Genomic DNA, 23527 nt, shown 5'->3' on the forward strand with positions numbered 1-23527 from the left:
GTTGGTGACTCGATGTGGGGTGTAATAAGCCCGATTGAGATAATCTCCGACATCTTCTTTTATTTCATGAAAATTTATCTATAATATTAAGTATAGTGCTTAGTTGTATAAATGACATCAAGTGGTAGAGTTTTATTTTATTGTTTAGTTGCCTTTATTTTGAAATATTTATTGATTGTAATAAGACCATTTGTAAGTGATCTTTTTGCCAAAGCAAAAAGGGCAATTATTAAAAAAATAAAATAAAAATTATATTCACCGGCAAAAGGTCACATAGGTCTTTCTTTCACATTCATTCATCAATTTATTATACTTATTTATTTGCTTTCCTCTGATTCTACAACGCCCTAGTTCTTGTTTTGTTCTTTTTGCATTTTTATTATAGAAAAATGTTTTAAAACCATCTTATTTTGATTCCTCAATTTTCTTCCTTTTTACTGTGATTATAATTTTGATTTATTTTTATTTTTTTGGTTGGGGGACTGCGGTGCTTTTTCATATTTTCAGGCCTTAATTAGTTTGATTTTCTTACCCTTGTGAAATCATATTGCTGCTCGGGCCATTTTTCAATAGAAATAAGCAACTAAGCTTGTCTCTCTTAAAGCAGGTTGTGTACTAACTAAAATGGCATAGGCATAATAGTAGACAAAGGTTTAAAAGATAAAATAGTAGATGTTATGAGAGTAGGTGATAGGCTCCAATTAATATAATTCTGAGAGGACATGGATGCAAGTCCAAAGAATACCAAATGGTGAGAGAACATTTCTAAGAAGGGATTTAAATGGTCATGTAGGAAAGATAATAGAGAATATGAAAGGGTATAGGGAGGATATAGATTTGAGGAAAAAAATGAGATGGGTGATGCTATCCTTGATTTTGCTATGGCATACAACCTAGCAACACACACCTACTTTAAAAAGCAAGATGAAACACATACTAACTTATAAAAGTGGATTATATCAAAGCCAAACAGATTTCTTCCTAGTTAAGAAGGTAAATCGACCATCATGTAAAGACTGTAAGGCTATCCCAGAAGCGAAAAACGACCATGTTTTAAAACATGGCAATTGAATAGAAATGATCAAAACTTAGAAGAATACAAAAATAATACGGCTAAGCTTAAAGCAGATGATGATCTATACAACAATTGGGATATTTAACGTGAAAGAAGCTTTGAAAACGATGAAAAAATGAAGGATTTTAGGACCAAATGATATCTCAATAGAGGTGTGGAAATACATGGGAGAGATTGGCATATTCTGATTAACCAACTTGTTCATAAAGATGGTGAGAACAAAGAAAATATCAAATTAATGGAAGAAAAGTATTGTAGGACCTATATACAAGAAAAAAAGAAAATATAAAACATTGTACAAACCATCGATGGATCAAACTTATGAGCCACATTATGAAGTTGTGGCAGAGAGTGATTAAGCAACGATAAAGACATGAAACGAGAGTATTAAAAAATCAGTTTGGTTTTATGCAAAGGAGATAAATAACTGAGGTTATTTTCTTACTTAGACAATTGATTGAGAAGTTTAGGGATAAGAGAAAAGACTTCTAAATGGAATTTATTGATTTAGAGAAAGTATACAATAGGGTAGTTAGAGAATTAATTTGGTGGGTGTTGGAAAAAGAAAGGAATCTAGAAAATATATCAACATGGTGAGAGATATGTACGAGGGAGTGCTAACTAATATGACGACAACTAGTAGGCCCATACCAAGGGTCAGCATTGAGCCCATATCTCTTTGTTTTAGTTATGGACAAGTTAACTAGACATCTACAGGATGTGGTACCATAGTATATGTTGTTCCCGGATGACATAGTTTTGATTGATGAGACTAGAGATAACATTAACGCATAGTTAGAACTTTGGAGGGATACTCGCATATCTAAAGGTTTTAAAATTAGTGAAACTAAAACATAATATATGGAACATAAGTTTAGTAATAACAAGAATAGAAATGAGACACTAGTTAAAGATTGATGGCCAAGAAGTTCCTAAAAGAGATTATTTTTAATATTTGATATCAATAACCTATGAGAATGAAGAGATTGAGGAAGGCGTCGCATATAGAATTAAAGTTGGATGGCCAAAGTGGAGATGTGTTTCAAGAGTTTTATGTGTCCACCACATACCAATGAAACTAAACGAGAAGTTTAATAGAACGCCGATAAGACTAGCATAAGGATGCCAATAAGACTAGCTATGCTTTATACAACAGAATGTTGGTCGATCAAGAAACAACATATCCATAAAAATGAGTATAGTGAAGATGATGATGGTCAAATAGATGACTGGCAAGATAAGAGAATAGAATTTGGAATAATTACATTAGAGATAATTTAAGGCTGATTCCAAAGGGCAATGAGGGGAAGTAGACTTAGATGACTTGGCCATATATAGCGTTGATCTGGAACAACTTCGGTTAGGAGGGGCAATTTGGTTCAAGTGGAAGGAACAAAAAGAGCAAGGGCAAGGCGCAAGAGAATATGGATGGAAGTAGTGGCAAGAGATATTAGGACTTATGATCTGACTGAGGTATGGCCCTTTGATGCAAGGGAAATTGAAAGAACAACAAAATTAACAAGAAACAAGTCACATACAAGTAATTTTGGAGAAACGCTAAGGTTTTCTCCCACTTAGGGCATAAACCTTAGGCTTCTTTTAGAAGACAAAGTCTTTCTTTTCTTAAAGAGGATTACATGAATGACTTTCCAACCCATTCATGCCCTTATTTATATTGAAAAATAATTATTTTAGACAATATTTGTCCAAACAATTAACTTTTAACCAAAAAGTCATAACTTAAATATAATTTGAAACTAAACTCCCTAACTTCAATTAAAATATCCAAAACATCCCTAACTGGTCCAACAATGAAATAAATAAAAGAAACTATAAAATCCCTAGAATTCTGAAAAACTAAAAATCCTAAAAACAAATCCTAAAACTAAAATCAAAATATACATCTTTTAAAATTGAATAGAATAAAAAATAAATATAATTTTTTCCTCCATCATTTTTCCCTTGTTGGAGAAAACGCATCCTCAAGTTTTGAAGTGTGCTAAGATGAATTCAGCATCAAAACCACCTTCTTTAACCTTCTTTTTCTTTATTAGCTTAAATATTATTCGAAATAAAAAAAATTCCCCAAGAAATGGATTCTGATATGCATAGAGGAATCCATGCAAATTGATCAAATTCAGTTATTCATGAAGTCCCATTAAAAATCATGTAAGATACTCTGAACTCAATTTTTTGGCCTTCAGAGGTTTTCTCAATATCTATTTGATCACTTTCTGAAAACAAGGTCATAATTTGCGATTGAGACGACCACACTTCCACTGCACTACTCTGATTCCAATGCCCTAAATTTGTTGAACGCTCCACCTCTTCAATATTGATGAGATCTTTAAAGTGCACAATTTTGATCAGTCCTCCTCCTGTCATCTCTCTATATTCTTCCCCTTCTTCCAAAATATTTTCACCAACATCTTGATCCTTATCATGGATCAGATCTCCTAAGAAATTGTGTTGTTCATCTGAGTATATGTCGAAGATTGGTGGTGAATTCCAATCAACAATTGTTGACTTTCTATGCAATTTGTTTCAAAATAAAAAATATCATCCTTCAAATCAAAAACCCTAGAGTGATGTTCCCCACATCTAGGTCCCCACAACTAGGTCTTCTGTCACTATCTTCATCACCCGACTCCACATGCGGAACGTAAAAGTGAAAAGGGTTGTACTCAAGATCCTCTAGGGCTGAAAGATCACCGTCTTGCCCATTATTGAGGCTCGCAAACTGCTACGTCAGCTGCTGAACTTGCATTTTAATTTCTTCAATTATGTCATTTATGGGATCACAAAACGAATCAACAAAAATCCCCTTCTACAGCCCCTTCTCGCTGCCATGAATTTGCCAAAATCACAAACCCTAGGCAAATAATCAACAAAAATTGTTGAAATCTGCGAGATCTATGTTGTTTTGACAAAATTTAAGCTTAAATCAGTAAACCCTAGACCCCACTATAATTTTCCCTCTTTGTTGTTGACCTAGGGCACCAAAAAAAGTAGCGCTACAGCAAATCCGTATGTGCTACATTAACTTCCGTACTTGCTACAGTAACTTCTGTGTAGATCACGAGCTCTGATACCACTTGTTGCAAGGGAAATTGGGAGAACAATAAAACTAGCAAGAAACAAGCCAAATACAAGCAATTTTAGGAAAACTCTAAGGTTTTCTCCTACCTAGGGCTCAAGCCTTAGGCTTCTTATACAAGACAAAGTCTTTCTTTTCTTAAAAAGGAATACATGAATGCCTCCATCCATGCCCTTATTTATATTGAAAATTTGTTGTTTTTGACAATATTGGTCCATATAATTAACTTTTGACCAAAAGGTCATAACTTAAGTATAACTTGAAACTAAACTCTTTAACTTCAATTAAAATATTTAAAAATCCCCTAACTAGTCCAGCAATGAAATAAAAAAAAAAAAAACTATAAAAACCTTAGAATTCTTAAAACTAAAAATTCTAAAAATAAATCCTAAAACTAAAATCAAAATATATATCCTTTAAAATTAAATAGAAATTAAAAATAAATATAATTTTTCCCTCCATCACCCTTAATAGAGCAGAATTACAAAACAAGATTTGTGTAGCCGATCCCAAATAGTTGGAATAAGCTCGGATGATGATGATAATGATGATAACGATGAATCTGGCTCCACAAGACCCACAAGAGTCATTCAATCATTGGCATTCAAAATTGAAAAATGTTGTGGAATGCACTTTTGCGCCATGGAATGCAAAAGTGCATTTTCTAATTCTAAAGAAATTTCAATATCCTTTCAATACATAAGTTTAAGATCTTTATTGTCACAGCTACTTCTTGCAAAACTGTACCATGATGATGAGAGCAAAAGAGCTTGAGATGAGATAGAATTTCAAGAGCGGACATTAGAAGAAGTAGCAAATGTGATAAACCATCAAGGTCAGCATAATCAACAATCAACTTACAGCAAGGACAATTAGAAGGTTGTATGATTTTGAGAGGAAATTGAAGCCCAAATGTGGCATGACTGCGAATCACTATAATGTTATGTTTGGACTTTAGATGGCTTCTAAGTAATACTTGTTTGCCTTAGTTAAAGTGTTGTACTCTTAATTTGTCGTGTATTAGGGGGCATCTCTGAATTGGTTTAGAAACCAGTGTGGGTTGAATTGTCGATTTATCATTACCATGTGAGGTCTCCTAGATTTTGATTGTGTCAGTTGTGAAAATCATATCAGAATTGAGTGTTTATTTAGTTGAATGGTTTCTACAAAAATGGGGTGTTTGAAACTGAATTTGAATCGCATTCATGCTATATGTTGTGCAAACCAGTCAAAATCTGTCTCTTACATAATCTCTGCCCCTCCCCCCCTCCCCCCCCCTCCTCTCGCTCTCTCTCTCTACTAAAAAATGCATTTTCTCAGCTCTTAAGTCTACCTCTCTCTAAATTAAAAAACATATTTTCTCAGCTCTTAACATTAGTTTTGGAGAAATTATCAAAAAAAAAAAAAAAGCTTTGGAGAACAAACATAGCATATCATTTTCAACAGGGATTGATTGTACTATTAAGTTTCATGAGATCATTTTTTTATGTTTGAGCCGTACTATGGATGGGCTATTCTTTATGTGATCTGAACTATCCATTTTGTAAAACATAACATGGATTACATATGACAATTAAAATCTTATTCACTAAACAAATGTCACCATCTCATTGCTGAAAATTTTAATCAACAATTAAAATTAGCCAATTTTCAGGTCTCGAAGTTTCTGTGGTCCCAGGTTTCTTCAAACACGGGTTACCAAAATTCCGAAGATCCCAGATGGGTTATCGAGCACTATGTTCCCTTACCAAGTATCCACAATTATGGCTAACAAATTACAATTTCTGGATGTTTCCAGCTTCGAATTACCAAGCACACCCTAAATAAATTTACTACTAGTTTCTATTTACCATAACACATGCATATTCTTGCGAGCATGGAAGAGTTGCTTCTTTCCTTGCACTCAAGGACTTGAGAAAGAGAGTACCAGCCAACTCATATGACGTAAAATACGACCTGGTTTGATGGAAACCTAAAAGAGGCCTGTCAAATATCCACCTAATTCACAGGTGCTTCTTGATGAAGTTGCCTCGACTGATATATTTATATTTATAAACAACTTTGAAAGGTAGCCTCAAATCAAAAAGCAAGTCATTATCATGCAGGAGATAAGCTTACAATTTTCATCAAAAAAAGTTTTGTTCACTTTAGTGGGGAGGAACGACTTTTTATGAAAGAATAGAACTTCAGTAACTATCTGAAGCATATGCACATCACCAGCCTTAGAGATAACAAAGTATCATTTCCATAGAGCATAAGGTCACCATCTTAGAGTGTTTATAACAATCTACTGCTTCATCTCATTGAACTTTGAATGTATAATGGAAGGACACTTGTGAAATAATACAAAACATGGCAATGTTCACTGTTTTCTTTTTCTTTCTGGTAGGTAAAAAATTAATCTGCTTCTGGAAGTAGGTTGTTATCACATTTAAAAAAAATTACATAATAAGTGTTCTTTTTCTAAAGGAAAAATTTTATATCGAGCTGAGGCTCTAAACAATCAAATTAGAGCCCACCTCAAAAAAATCACTAGAAGTGGTTGTTTTGATGTCCAAATATCCTCAAATTGATCATCTCGACATCAAGATGCATGGACGTGAGAAACAAAATGGATTTCAAGTTGTGGAAATAGTGCATCTTGTAATGCATATTTGGACCGTCAATTTTCAAGATTTTCAAGTTTTCATAGATCTACTCAATCTACACTATTTTTTTAAGCTTTAAATTTTATAGTTAAAGATAAAAATATATTTTAAGGCTATCACAAAGATATCCAGTATTGAAGCCACATTTCTCGACACTATTTGAAGATGCGCTTTACTTTGATTGTCTAGAGCCTCAGCTCTATACAAACTGCACCCTTTTTTCTAAACTTACCAATCGAAAAAGATGTCCCTTTTTATAGACTTGTAAGATGGTATAATCTAATTTCACATACTGAAAAATAAAAGTGAACTATGCGAAAGTAGATCATACCATTATGCCATCATCAAGTCTAGAAAAGGAAGCTTTCTTGTTAGTGGTAAATTTAGAAAAGGAAGGCTTGTCATGTGATGTTACCGAAGTTGCACATCTTTATTTTGCAAATAATCACAAAAAAGTGTTTTCTAAGATAAATTATGTATCTCCATGCTTTTTGGAAAATGGACTAGATCATTGGAAACTGGACTAGATCACATCTAAAGAAACTAAAACTGATTCTGACGAACAGATTTTCTCTTAGTTATATAAAAAAAAACAGATTTTCTCTTTGTTTTGTTTAATACCATGGTGTTAGACACACTTTCTTTGGCTATATTTGAGATACATGATATACATGCATCTAAAGATTAATTGGTCATTACCTGAATTCCTCCAACAAGAATATCCAATGAAGGATTCTTTGTCAAGTTCTCAATGGTCACCCCATGAGCACTTCCAACGAGCTGAATTCCACGCTGTGCAATTGTACTTGCAGCCAATGCTTCAAGTCTCGTACCAATTTCATCAATTACAATTACTTGTGGCATATGATTCTCAACTGCTTCAATCAGTACCTATACCAAGAATACAGGTTAGCTTAAAACCAGAATTTTTAAAACAATGGAAGAAAAAAAATTATATCTCTGAACACTGACTATAGCACTTATACTATGTAAACAAAAAAATGAGCCATAGCCACTGCACTTAAATTACACATGCACATAGATGCATAATTTACATCCTTTTCTTATTCTGCACTCATTGAAGAGGGGCAACCCATATGCAAATTGGTGTGTGTATGGCTATGTATAAACTATATATAAAAGATATGCCTATAAATATACTTATCAAAGAATCGACATCAATAAACAATTTAAACCCAAAAACATTTGCCATATCAAAGAATCAAGCATTGCCTAAGTGGCAACAGCTCACCCAAATTGCTTTTGATAATAGGATACATCCACCTTAAACTTTCAGATCAATAAAAGTAATGGTCATACAATATTCCATATGACAGATGTTTTTCAACTGTTCCTATTCCAAATGATAAGAATAAACTGTTTTTGGTTTTAGCCAACCAAGAAATTTTTTATCATGTCATGGCATACCATTAAAATACAAATATCTACTTAATAGTACTATTATTAAATACCTTATGCTGCATTTCAGCATTTGGAACTTGCATTCGTCGAGCACCTCCAATTCCAACATGAGGAATATCCCCATCTCCACCTATCTCATTTGAGGTATCAACTATGATTACACGTTTCTTGTAATCATCAGCTAATATCCTAGCTACTTCCCTAAAAGACAATTAGACATTTGTCCATTAGTACAAAATGGGAACAATCCATATACTCATTAGATTAGCTAGAAGTTTATACTTGCATTTCACTAATGAAAACAGCAGTAATATTACAATCATCAGATAAATTGTGAACCAAAATATGGAAACAATATTTCTTTTTTGAAGTTCTATGTGACAGAATCCACATTCCCGGAAGATTAGTCACAATCAGAATTTCAACTCAAAAAGATTTAAATTGCTCACTTCTTACATTTGCATCTTCTAAAATTAAAAAGAACTAAATGCAAATAAGCAGTTAATAGGGATGTAAATGGATCGGATTGGGCCCTATTTGGACCAGACCCGACAAGGTTCAATGCTTGACCAGGACCCAACCTGAACCTGTTTGGGTCCAAGTTAATTGGATCCCTGCAGGTTGGGTTGGTTCCTGGTCAAAAAAAACTAAAAACTTACATCTATTTGTCCAAAAGTGTACTAACGTATGAAAAAGGAAATATAACTCCAATCAAAGAAAACCAAAGAATAGTACATAACTAGGGATCAAACTTGCTCTCGATCATATAAAAATAAAATAAAAAATTATATTAAAATTGAGTATAGGAAGAGTTTCAAGAGCTCGTGAGCAACTTGTTTCGTTTACATCCAATCTTTATATTAAAAGGAACACCTTTGATCCATGGTTACAAAGAGTTATCGAGTTTCAAAGAAAGAAAAAGTATAGACATACAACAGCAGAAATCATTGAATTTCCATATATCTTGCTCATAATCAAAAGGTGCCTAGCTGGTTTTCCTCCCCGGAGTTTCTTCACACAATGCTTCAAAAAATTAACTTATCCAACCTCACGTGACCATGTGCCTATCAAAATAAGGAAAGAACTTATTCTGCATCACAAAAGATAGCCCTAATATATCTCCCTACTAAAAACAAAAAATGATAACTAAAATAACTAAATCTAATTTTAGATTATTTTCATCTACGTGACCTCTAGTTTCAACCCAACACAAAAGGATAACACTCCCTTTAAAATAGGAAACAAAATATATCTCAGTAAACTTCCCGGTAAATACCACCTGGAAATTAACAGCACTTAAGAGAGAAAAATAAAGATCATGAAAGAAATCACACGAACAAAGAACAAAATACACAGATACGAGTATTCCGAAAACATACAGATACGAGTATTCCGACACATGCCCATAAGCACAAGAGAAGAAAACACACCCACAAAGGGGCCTCTCTCTCTCCAAGAAAACCCTTTCTTTATTAATCAAAATTCAATCCCCCCTTACATGTATGCGTATCCTTTTATAAACACTTTACAATTTGCATTTTTTTTTAAACTCAAAGAATTTATCCAACCTCACGTGACCATGCGCTTATCAAAATAAGGAAAGAACTTGTTTTGCATCACAATAGATAACCCTAATATATATTCCCTACTAAAAACTGAAAATGATAAATAAATCTAATTTAAATCACTTCCATCTACGTGACCTCTAGTTTCAACCCAACACAAAAAGATAACACTTTGTTTAAAATAGGAAACAAAATATATTTCCTAATAACTAAATATAAACACCATGTACCCCAAACTAATACAAAGGATAAACTTTCCTAAACGTGACCTCCTATCCCCACTCCTACCAAAACGATCTCATCTCTTAAATGCTTTCCTAAGAAAATATGGGCCACAAAATAGAACTCAACCTTCCTAAACGAACTCATAAAAAAACAAACTTTATCAACTAAACCAAAAAAAAACTCATACTAATCCTATTTCTAAAAACAATTAACTCTAATAAAAAAATAAAAAATTCTACCCACATCTCTAAAAATAAAATTAACAAAAAAATAAAATTAAAATTTGTAACCGTCAGATTTTGATCTGCATCATTCTCCCTTAGTTGGAGAAAACTCGTCCTCGAGTTTTAAAATGCGATAGGATCAAATTTTTCTCGCATCCTTTTTCAACCCGATCTTCAACTCGAACAATACAAATACGATCGTGTGACCTGTGGGTTACTGTGTTGATCAAGGCATAACAATTGTGCATAGAAACTGAGAAACCCTTGAGGAAAGAATCGTCGAATGTCGATTTTTCGGCCAAATGCACTTCTGAAATTGCTCAAACTGCACCTTGGAGCATCATGTATGCTTTTGTTTCTTTGTTATACACCTCCATAGGCTCGATCTCCTCTGGGATCAAGTCAATATCTTGATTTTCCACCTCTCCATCGATAAGGAAATTGGATATTCTTGCTGCCTCAAGGATAACTTCTTTCCCTCTAGGATAACTTCTTTCCTTTCATCTTGTTCTTCATCAAAAACAAGAACTTCATCAAAGATGGGCTAACCTGTGACATCCAAGAACGATGATTGCAATTGAAGATCTAAAACTACACATTCTTCATCTTCAATTGGTTCTTCATCAAACTTAGGTAGATCAATTTCCCGACTATGAGGAAATAGATAATTCTCTCGACCATGAGGCTCCTGACACAGAGCATTGGCATGGAACAGGTTCTCAAAAATAGCATCCGACTCACTACCGTCAGCATAGTTTGTTGAAGCTAGTTTTTGTGCCAAGCGCAAGGTCAACTCTTCTAACTGCCTTCTCAAACTTTTATTCTCCATCTCTCGGAGAGCTCGGAGGTTTCATTCTCGCTGGATGGGATGAGTCCCGATACCCGACCATAGATCTTGTCTACGAGCCATGATGCCAATCGACGAATACCACAATCTATAAGAATCGGCTACGCTCTAATACCACCTGACGCATTATAAAATTTATCGATGAATACCACCAGACAAATTAACCTCGTTCTAGAGAGAGAAATAAAAACAAGAAGGTAATCACAAGAAGAAAGAATAAAACGCGCGGATCCAAGTAGTCCGACACAGACCAAACTCAAGAGAAGAAACAACACCCACAAAGGGGCCTCTCACTCTCCACGATCTTAAAGATCACCTTTTTTTTCATTCATAAAATTCAATCTCCTAATTACAATTTACGTGCTCTTTTTATAAGGTTTACATTCACAACTCTAAAGATAACTACTAAAAAAAGATAACAAAGAAAATATATATCCTAATAACTAAAGACAAACACCATGTACCCCAAACTACTACAATAGATAAACTTTCCTAAACGTGACCTCCTATCCCCACTCCTACCAAAAACAATCTCTTCTCTTATTTGCTTTCCTAAGAAAATACGAACCGCGAAATAGAACTCGACCTTCCTAAGCCAACTTATAAAAAACAAACTTTATCAACGAAACTAAAAAAAAATCATACTAATCCTATTTCTAAAAAACAATTAACTCTAATAAAAAATAAACAAGTCTACCCACATCTATAAAAATAAAATTAACAAAAAATAAAATTAAAATTTGTAACCACCAAATTTTGATCTGCATCACTAAGTCTCATTGAACAAGGAAGAATCTTTATCAAATTTGGAGACTTTTCTTCTCCAAATCTTCTGCTTCTAAAGTCTTCTACATTCAAGGGACATGAGAAAATCAATTTCCAGATATTTCATTCATTTTCGAACATGAAATCCTAGATTTTCATCATAACTTATCTGAATTTGGAAAGTTCGAGGTCAACCCAAACTGAGAATCATGTTAATAACCTTAAAATCGCTCTCATATGGAAAGCATATGGCTCTTGAAAAGTTATGAACTTGATTAACCATCAAGATATCGATATAATGACACCGGTTGCACCACGAATCATGCTTTATATTGCAGGAACTTTGAAGATTAGGCTTTTATTTACCAAAACCTGTTCAAGTTCATAGAGTCTTCGCATAATTTTTTATCCAATCTTGAGTTTCTCATAAAAATGGAAATATTCTTCAGGGAAATCATATACAATCACTTTCCTTTATTTTTAGGATCGCCCCATGTGAAGTCTATCCAAATCATGATGGAATCTTGAATTTGAACTTTCAAAAAGGAAAGGCGTTTCATGCTTGCCCTAGTTTCATTAATTTAGGCTTCGTTCATATTTCATCAAATAAGTTCTAAGCATATTCACTAAGGATTTCTACATCATTCTTGAACAAACCCTTGTCAATTTAGAGTTTAGGAATCAAGAACTCAATAGTTCGCCACAAACGTGTGGACCAAGGCATAGAGCTCACGGTGAACTTTTGGAAATCATATAAATGTGAAACCAAACATCATGAAATTCATACCATGGCCTCTTTAGGTCTTATACAGGCATATTCATAAATTGTACTCCCAATTCCATAGTTATTAAAGCTTAATATGAAAATTCAGCACAAGCTCACAGCTAGAATACATGTGGCTCGCGGTGCGATTTAAACTCCTCTTTAAATTGCATCCAATCTTCACAAAATCCTTCCATCAGGTTAACACAAAACAAAGGTCAACACAAAACACCAAGCTTCTCTACAAGTTTTGGGTAATTTGGACATTATCCAGTTTCAAATCAAAGGTTCACCACGAGCACCCCCTTGTTCATAGGTGCATCTTGCGGTGAACTTTGAAAAGCCACTGCAATAGCATACAACCTTAGTTTTGATCATTTGGAAACCATATGGACCAGTTTTGAAAAGTTCGCCATCAGGCTCACACATGCATAGGGACAGGTCAAGGCAAACTTTGGAAACCCATCAAGATTAACGTCAAAATTTATGATTATCAGAATATAGACCTACACTACCGTTTCAAGGGTATATCCAAAGCTCTAGCTCATTCAGAAGTCATTATCATGACTTTTGTGAGTGTAGGACTATATGACCATTTCCTTATTTGAAACTGTCTAAAAACACACCCAAACATATACATATATTATAATATTATACAATTTTCATTGTATAAAAATACAAATGGTATATAGATATATCGGGTCAGCCAAGTCTGACCAAACCTAATTAAGTGTGAGTCAAACCTGAAGTAGGCCCCACCCAATAGTAAGGTCCATACTTCTGGATCCAGACCTAACCAGCCTGTCCAGAAGCCAGAACTAAACCCCGACCAAGGTAGGGTCGACCTGCCAATTCAGTGTGTCAACCCAACCGAATAACCAGTCCTAATGGTTATAACACACCCTACTGCATCAGCAATCCCAAGTCCTTTCCTCAAGAAACCTACACAAGCTAAATACCGGCCAAGAATTGGCCTTTCTAGGCACATGAACAACTGTTGATTACGTGGCTGTTCCAAGACACTAATTAATCCCTTATAAAATCCAAAGTCCCCGAGGTGGAGGTCATATTTTCCTAAGCAATCCACTGACATTAAAGGCAATCTCCATGACACAAGGCCCATGCACATAAAGCTTACTGAAATGGTCACCATACAACAAATATTGCACTGCCTCAGCATCTACTCCATTCTTAGTATCTGATGAGACCATCAATATTGAGTCCACAAGCAAACACCATTGATGTACCCGGTACCACTTCATAATGGATTTTGCATAAGCACAAGTTGCTATGACATTTATCCCCTATGCATTATGAGTGAGGATCATGCATATAATTGTTGTCTTATCATTTGGTTTGTTATCCCCTATGCATTATGAGTGAGGATCATGCATATAATTGTTGTCTTATCATTTGGTTTGTTATCCCCTATGCATTATGAGTGAGGATCATAGGATATTGATGAAGGATGATGAGGTCAATGAAAAGTGAAGAATCTAGTATCAACCATTGTTAAATGGCAACAATCTTGGGAGCTCAACGTTAGGAGGAACCATTCAGATGAATGAAGTCGAAAGTCATAAATACTTTCGTAGGATTAAGATATATGAAGCAAAAGAAGCTTTGAGAAAAATAATGATAGGAAAGGCTTTAGGAACCAATGGCATACTAATAGAAGTTTGGAAGTGCATAGGAGAGAATGGCATTGACTAAGTTGTTCTCGTTCAACAAGATTTTGAAAACAAAGAAAATGCAGGATGAATGGAAGGAAAATATTGTGGTACCTATTTACAAATACAAAGGAGACATACAAAGTTGTACGAGATATTGAGGGATCAAACTTATAAATCACACTATGAAGTTATGGGAGATAGAGATTGAGCAAAGACCAAAACATGAAATGAGTGTATCAAAAAATCAATTTGGATTTATGCAAGGGAGCTCAACAATTGAGGCTATTTTCTTACTTGACCAATTGATTGAACAGTTTCGAGGGAAAAGAAAAAACCTCCACATGGTCTTTATCGATTTAGAAATAGCAAATGATAGGCGCCTCAAGATAAAGAGATAATTTGGTGGGCGCTGGAAAAGAAAGGAGTCTCAAGAAGATATATTGACATAGTTAAGGATACATAGAAGGGAACACTAACTAATGTGAGGACAGCTAGTAAAGAGACAAGGTAATATTTAGTGACAATAAGCCTACCTTAAGGGCCAGCAATGAGCACATATCTCGTTGCTTTGATAATGGACAAGTTAACTAGATATCTACAAGATGAGGTCCCGTGTTGTATGTTATTTCCAAATGACATAGCTTTGATTGATGAGACTAAAAACAATGTAAACGCGAAGTTATAACTTTGGAGAGATGCTTTAGAATCTAAAGGTTCTAAAATTAGTTAGATCACAAAGACAAAATCAAAGGAAGAAGACAATACCTAATTCCTTCCCCCACAAAGACAATTCCTTAACTAAAGACATTGTTGAATCAAAGGAAGAAGACAAAATCATGGAAGAACCAAAGAAAATAAGATGCACTGATCTAGATTCTTCGTCAACATGCACAGATCCTTGCCTCAAGACATTCTCAAAAGAGTCAACATATATAACATATGAGTTACAATTAAAGAGCGACAAGGAATGAGAATGAAGAAGAAAAACGTTCAAGGTAGGCCTCATCGTTTCAAAACTTATAGACAAGTTTTCCTCAACCAATGGAGAATGACACTGCCAACTTTTGAAGACATAACTTTTTATTGTCCAATTGAGGTGATCCGAAGCTTAAATCATAAATTTCTTCAAGACTATGACCCTTATCCCTATAGTTGATTTGGACATTTCAAGCTTCTAAAAAAGAATTTACGATTTCTAATTAAGGCTTCAACCTTAAACAATCCATGTAAGACGCACCTTCAAATTTTATCATAACATATAATTTTTATGTACAATATTATTAAGAATATCTCAAAATCTATTTTCAAATCTAATTATAAAATTTTAAACTCCAAAAATATTAAAATCAAGTAGATCTATAAAAAAATAAAAATCTTGAAAATGGACGGTCTAGATAATGTGTTGTGAGATGATCCATTTTTGGGGCTCAGAATCCTTTTTTTTTTCATAGTCACACATCTCGATGACGAGATGATCAATTAGAGGGTTTTTCAATATTAAAACAACATTTACCGATAGATTTATGAGATGCATCCATATTTCTACATTTTAAGATTGCAACCTTATATAAACTTTTCCCTTTAGTTATTCCTTAGTTGTAGATACATTCGTAAGATTAGGATATCGAAAGTGAAAAAAACTTTGAAGAGGATGAAGATAGGAAAGGCTTTAAGACCAGATTGTATCCTGATAGAGGTTTGGAAGTACATGGGAAAGATTGGCATTAACTCGCCAACCAAGCTATTAATGGTATCGATAATTTTCACTTGTAGTACCACAAGTGAAAAGTATCAATAGGTACTGTTCTACAGCTTGTGGTACCACAAGTGAAAAGTATCAATAGGTACTGTTCTACAGCTTGTGGTACCACAAAAACAAACCTCTACAAGAACAAACCTCTATCACAACCAAGAAAAGTATTGTGGTACCTATCTACAAGAACGAATGAGACATAGAGATTTGTGCGAACTATCGAGAGATCAAACTTATGAGTCATATTGTGAAGCTGTAGGAGAGAATGATTGAGCAACGACTAAGGCATGAAATAAATGTATCAAAAAACCAATTCGGTTTTATGCCACGCAAGTCAACAACTAAGGCTATTTTCCTACTTAGATAATTGATTGAGAAGTTTAGGACGAATGGAAAAGACCTTCACATGATCTTTAATGATCTAGACAAAACTTATGATAGAGTACCTTGAGATTTGATTTGATAGGTGTTAGAAAAGAAATGAGTCTCCAAACACTATATTGACTTGGTGGGAGATATGTATAAGGGAGCGATAACTAGTGTGTGAACAACTAGTGAAGAGACAAGTGAGTTTTCAGTAACAATAGGTGTACATCTAGGGTCAATATTGAGCCCATACCTCTTTGTCTTATTTATGAACGACTTAATGATGGTGGGAAAACCTATGCTTATTTTTTATTTTTATTCAATTTTAAAGGATCTATATTTTGATTTATTTTTAGAATTTTAAGTTTTTTTGGAATTCTAGGGTTTTCTTTTTTTTTTCTTTTTTTTTTCTATTTTTACTATTCATAAGTACTATTTATGGTACTTTTCACAGTTGTTGTCCATGCGCTACTGTTCACAATTTCTATTCATGCATTATTGTTCACGTGTTACTGTTCACAGGGGTATTTTTTGCATTTTAATATTGTTTTAAGGGTATTTTAAAGTCTTAAATGTTTACTTGAATCTCAAGTTAAATTAGAATTTCATAGACTTATAAAATATTGGATGTCATATTTTGAAAGATATGTTATGAGAATGAATTTTATTTTATGAAATATGAAAGTTCTTCTCTTGCTTGATTTACAACTATATTCTTTCTCTATTATTGCCGATTTAACTGGTTTAAAGTTTAAGGAAATGGTGTATTCGATTTCCCACATTTCCTTCCTGTATCACTTAACTAGACACCTACAAGATGAGGTATCGTGATATATGTTGTTGGCAGATGACATAGTTTTGATTGATGACACCTTAAACAACATCATCACAAGGTTAGAACTTTGGAGGGATGCTTTAGAATCTAAAGGTTTTAAAATTAGTCGTTCTAAGATAGTATATGGAATGCAAGTTTAGCAATAATAGGAGTAAAGATGAAGAAGTTGTTAAGATTGATGGCCAAGAAATACCAAAAAGAGCACACTTTTGATATCTTGAGTCGATAATCCAAGAAAATTGAGAGATTGAGGAGGATATCACATATCGAATTAGAACTGGGTGGGCAAAGTGGAGATATGCAACTAGAGTTTTATGTGATCACAGCATACCAACAAAGTTGAAGGGCAAGTTCTATAAGACAGTTGTGAGACGAGTTTTGCTTTATGGGGCAGAATGTTGGGTGGTTAAAAAACAATATATCATAGAATGAGTGTAGCTGAGATGAGGATGTTGAGATAGATGAGTCACAAGACAGAAAGGGATAGAATTTGAAATGAATGCATTCGGGAGAATTAGGTGTGTCACCAATAGGGGTTAAGACGAGAAAGTAGACTTATGTGGGCCGGCCATGTGCAGCGTAGACTTAGTACAACACCTGTTAAGAGGTGCAAGTTAGTTCAAGTGGAAAACTCAAAAAATGCAAGGTGTAGGCTCAAAAGGGCATGGTTGAAAGTAATGAGAAAAGATATGGGGACTTATGGCTTCACTGAGAGTATGGCCCTTAATAAAGCATAATGGCGGACATCTATTCATGTAGCCGACCCCAATTAATTGAGAAAAGGCTCTGATGATGATGACAACGAAGAATTATTTCCTAGTTGTAATATTTTGGAGTTGGCGTCTGTAGGAATTACCATTTTGCCTAAATGAATTAGAATCCACAAATTATTTTCTAGTTTGATTAGGAAGCTTTCTTGATTGATTTAGAGCTCAAGTATGGGTAGATTAGAATAATTTCTATCAATAGATGTATTTTCCATTGGCCCAAGCAATCAAATTTTTGAGAAATAAACTTTTGAGTTTTTAATTGTGGTGATAGGCCACATTTAGAGATTCTTTTTGTAGAAAGACTGATTCAACAACTCGCCTAGGATAAGATAGTCTCCCAAAGGTTCGAGTCCTTAGCTTGTGGATTGGAGGTTCCCCCAACATAAGCCGAAACACCTTTTCCTTTCCTTCTTGTGCAGCGCATGCCCATCTAGGATTCCCCACAACCAAATTCATCACCACAAAACTTTCCACAAACCCTGGCCAAACAAGCCTAGATTAACTCTAATTAAACCCTAGAATCTACCTCATATCCTCCTATGGGCATGCTAAATCTCAGCAAGCATTAAACCCTTAAGAAACCGTAAAACCAATCCTAAACCTTGGCCTAGCAACCCTTCCTCATGACCAGAACCCTACCTAATTAGCAAACCTTCATAAGGCATAAAAACCTGCTGTCCTAATCTTTATAGGAACTTAAAACCCTGTAGAAATCCTAGAACCTAACTCAATTAGAATCAAAATCACACCCAAACCCTTCCTTCCTACACCCACCTCAGCTGGGCACTCATGTCAGAGCCAAACCCCCTTAGACCTACATCAAAGGGCGGTACTTCATACTATTCTAATAAGTTCAAATTACATGTGATGATCTGGCATCTACCCAGAATAGATATGTGGTTATAAAATTTTCATAGATACTGAATTAACTCAGATGAGTTATGAGTATAAGACAGCGCTAACTTCTTTGATATTTCACATGGGTTCCTGACTTCTGCTGAACTTCAGCCCATCCTGTTGCATTACGAATCACATTTTCTTGGCAAACTTATAATGATAAATCCAACATTTATAGCTTTTTCATCCAGGTTGCAACACAATCTCTAATCTGTAAAGAGTGGTTGCAGCTTTGGAGGATTTAGAAGACATGGTCATGCTGGTTTCAGGGGAAGACAGCATGGACATCAACCACCAAACTCTTGTGAATATCTCAATGTCCCACAAGGGTTCCTAATTTGTGCTGCGCTTCAGTCAATCCTGCTGCATTATAAATCACTTTTTTTGGCAACCTTATAATGATAAATCCAACAGTAAAGCTTTTTCATCCAAGTTACAAATCAATATCTAATCTCTACAGAGTTGTCAGAGCCTCAGAGGATTTAGAAGACATGGTCATGCCGGTTTTAGGGGAAGAGAGTGTTGACACTAACCATCAGACTTCTATGAATATCTCAATATCCATCTCTAAGGGGTAGAGTGCTCTAAAATACCATAAACTTTCTATCATGTTAAAATGCATTGTAATAATCAAGATGTAATGTAGATTTGTGAAACATGTATTCCATGAGAGGACCAAAACATTCTAGCAGTTCTAGGTTTTTGTTGGAGAAAAGTTGAACTTAACCTGATAAGTTGTTGTAACGAAGGTTAAAAGATCAATTGATAGATATGCTGGCAAAGCTGTTAGGATGGACAAGTTAGAAGAACTCTCAGATTGGTGTGATAGCAATATATGCACCAGCTTGTAAAGTGATGTTAAGAGAAACCAGCTCTGGTCGTTAGCAGTCTACAACAACAGCCCTCTTAGGAGTTAGGACTAATTTCTATACTTTTTAAAATGTTTATCTAATATCATATTGGGATTGTATACTATGAGACCATTTACCATTGTTAAGGAAGTCACAGTCATACCTAGCCATTAGATGTCAAATTGGATGGATTGGAATGTGTCACAGAGTTCAAGAAATTTCTTTTAAAACTTGGAGTCTAGTCAGTGACACATTTACAACCACCCGATTTAAGATTTGATGGACAAGAGCGATTGTGACCTCCTCGTACTAAAAGTAAATGTTTTCTTTGCATACTTTTCCTGTCATATTAGCTCACTTCTGATAAATATTGCAGTGCTCTTTCTTTACTTTCAGATAGTGAACATTTAAAGAGACTAATATTGCAAGTCAAATGTGATCCCTATTTCTATCAAACCTAAATTTCGTAGAGAACAACCAATAAATTATATATAGCTATCACTCCCAAGTACTGTGCCTATACAACGATCGCTATATCATGACCTCAGCTTCATTAGATTCCCAGGAACAAAAAGATGGAACCCTTAACTAAGAAATAGGAAGGAAGATACCGACCAATTGTGGTTTTTCCTACACCTAGAGCCCCAATGAGCAATAAAGAATCCCCATCCTTAACCAAGTCTCATATCATATTTGCACTCCCTGATATTGCAGGCTAACTCAACAAAGTCAAACCAACAATTGCACCCTTCCGGTTTCGAACTAATTTCTATACTTTTTAAAATGTTTATCTAATATCATTTTGGGATTGTATATTATGAAACCATTTACAATTGTTAAGAAAGTCACAATCATACCTAGCCATTAGATGTCAAATTGGATAGATTGGGATATGTCATGAAGTTTAAGAAAGAAAAAAAAAATTGAACTTTGAGTCCAGTTAGTGACACACTTACATTTCTACGATTTGATGGACAAGAGTGATTGTGACCTTGTACTAATCTCTTTGTATACTTTTCCTATCATATTAGTTCACTTCTGACAAATATCACAGTGATGTTTCTTTATTGTTCAGATAGTGAACATATTAAAGAGACTAATATTGCAAGTCAAATGTGATCCTTGTTTCTATCAAACCTAAATTTCTTAGAGAACAACCAATAGATGATATATAGGTATCACTTCCAAGTACTTTGCCTATACAACGATCGCTATCTCATAACCTCAGCTTCATTAGATTCCCAAGAACAAAAAGATGGAAGCCTTAACAGAGAAATAGGAAGGAAGATACCGAATAATTGTGGTTTTTCCCACACCTGGAGGCCCAATGAGCAATAAAGAATCCCCATCCTTAACCAAGTCCCGTATCATATTTGCACTCCCTGATATTGCTCGGCCAACTCGACAAGTCAAACCAACAATTGCACCCTTCCGGTTTCGAATGGCACTAATACGGTGCAAGGTTCGACTGATGCCAGCACGATTATCTTTAGCAAAATCTCCAACCTACAACATGATATTCATTAAGTTTGATGGGTTAAAGATAGAATATAAATCTTAAATATACTTTTTTCTTTAAAGAAGATCAGGGCCAACAGAGAGGATCATTATGATTGATATGGTAAAAATGATTGTGAGATGGAAACATTTTCCTGCATGTCGGTTCCCTTGATTTTACAGGCATAATGGTCAACTCATAAATGCATTGTCCAAGGCTAATATCAGCAGACAAGTGAAACTATTGTATGCTTTCGCTGAATGCAAAAAGGCTCGTTCATTTTCTTTTATTGACATTATTTTATGAGGGACAACTTTTAGTTCTTGAACTCCCACATAGACCAAATGCATTCTACTAGGTCATCCATCCTCATACAAAACTCAGGTTTTCTCCTAGGGATCAAAGTGTTTTGTCAAATGTCAATGTTTCATATTTTGGAGAAAATCAGGGTGTGAGATAGAAAGAGCGTAACATCCACTCCCTTTTATGACCTCATAGTTATTCCTTCATGCCCCTGGTCTTGTTATTGGACAATTGAAGCCTGTTATCATAGTAGATTCGTAAAGGATTAGTTAGTGGATAAGTTGTTTCCTCCAATAGAATTCAGTATCAATTAATGGGTGATGTGAGAAGCTCATCAAGGACACATTAAGTTGTGGTCTGATTACCTGTGAGATCAAGAACAGAATCCTGCATGTGTTTTTCCTTTTATGGGTTTGTACTGCACATCTAGTAGTATGAATGTAAAGATTAAATGGATTATTTATCAAATCTTGATTATACCTGAACCTTAAATATACAACTCCAAGTTATTTAAACGAATTAAATAAGGCCCAATCTTCACCAATTCTCATAATTTAGCCAAGCTATTGACCATCATTGATCAATGTAATTTGTTGAGCTAACAAATCATAAAATTACACAGCTCGAAATTAGACACTCCCACAGTGGGTTTAAACCCACCAAGTTTCCAAACTTTGAAATACATAACCAGGAGAGAAGGCCCCAAATACAACATACCAGATTAGACTACCAGCTAAACTATCCACATATAAATTGCAATTAAATAGAACTGCTAAGCCATAACCTGTCCAGGCTAAATGCAGTGTACGAGGAGCTTCTAGTACCTTAAGCTCATGAACTTCATGAATTTGGGCAGGAATACGTATCAAAACTATTAGAAGCAATCTGCCAACCTAATTGCATGTCACAGAAAAGGAAGAAACCAAAGTTTGATTTCTCTTCTCATTTTTTTGAACATTCGAAGCTGAATTTTCTATTTACCATTAAATGGCCAAAGTACATATATCGGCCACAATCAGCCATAAAAAGAAAAGAAGTTATGTAATAAAGAGGTAGCAGATTAACGAAACCCATAAAATATTGCCACCAGTCCTAGTTTCAAAAATTCAAGAGGGTCTGATACCAGAGAGGATGCTTGCTTCAAGTCCGCATAAGTGATGGCTCGATCTGACAAAACAAGATCACCAGAAGGGAAACGAGCCAGGGGCCTTCGACCCAAGTCCATTACCACCTCAATTAAATTCTGCAACTCTTGATGATTGTCAAGACTGTTCCTTATTTCCTCAGGCAAAAGCACCAAAAGACGATCCAGTTCATGGACAAATTCATCGGTAGAACCAGAAGATTCTGATTGTTCAGAGCCATTAGGACCAGGACCCAAACAAGAAATAGAAGAACAAGATGAAGGGAGAATGCATGATTTAGTTAAAAGTTTCTGATGAAAAGGATAAGGAGTAAGAAGGAAATGAGAGGAAATATTAGTGGAATGGGTTTTTTGTGCGGAAATCTTAAGAGGAAAAACAGAGATAGGTGCATGATGAAGCAAAGATGAGAACATCTGGGGGTCAAAAATCAAAGGATAATTGAACGTGTCTACGTTTTTTATTTAGGTAAATAAAGGATTCCGGTCATAGATGTGCACTATAATCCAGATACCTCCATTGATGAACACTGTAAAGCTCTCCAGAAGCAGGAGTCTCTTTCTCTCTCTAAAAGGAGTGAGTAGCGATTGCTGAATGGCAAATAACATAAGCAGTGAGTCGCTCTCTCTAAAAGCATTGGAGTGCTTCTCTCCACTCGGTTACTTGGCGCCTGGTTATCATCAGCACTAAAAGCAGGGGTCTTACCCTCAAGATTTTAAATATGCCAAAGATACCCAACCATATTAGTACATGTGCCTGTATAAACCGGAATTAGGGATTCAGTGTGTTTCTTTAGAAACGACGAAAG

General features: G+C 34.8%; 1 protein-coding gene across 2 annotated transcripts in view; it reads right to left on the minus strand.

Moving 5' to 3' along the window:
* Positions 1 to 23217, minus strand: part of LOC18442216 (protein SEEDLING PLASTID DEVELOPMENT 1) — a 33989-nt gene extending 10772 nt beyond the window's left edge. The window contains exons 1-4 of one of the 2 annotated variants that reach the window (XM_088867410.1): positions 22701 to 23217; positions 21093 to 21282; positions 8293 to 8443; positions 7520 to 7711 (exon numbers count right to left, since the gene is read on the minus strand). In XM_088867410.1, the coding sequence (XP_088723536.1) occupies positions 7520 to 7711; positions 8293 to 8325 (225 nt within the window). In that variant the 5' untranslated portion in view covers positions 8326 to 8443; positions 21093 to 21282; positions 22701 to 23217. Of the gene's footprint in view, positions 1 to 7519; positions 7712 to 8292; positions 8444 to 21067; positions 21283 to 22700 lie in introns of both variants that reach the window. The other variant, XM_006852439.4, reaches the window with a different exon arrangement.
* Between the last annotated feature and the right edge of the window lie 310 nt (positions 23218 to 23527).

This window comes from Amborella trichopoda, chromosome 1 (genome assembly GCF_054954075.1).
Source record: "Amborella trichopoda isolate Santa Cruz 75 chromosome 1, AtrichopodaSantaCruz75HAP2 v2.0, whole genome shotgun sequence".
Taxonomy (NCBI): domain Eukaryota; kingdom Viridiplantae; phylum Streptophyta; class Magnoliopsida; order Amborellales; family Amborellaceae; genus Amborella; species Amborella trichopoda.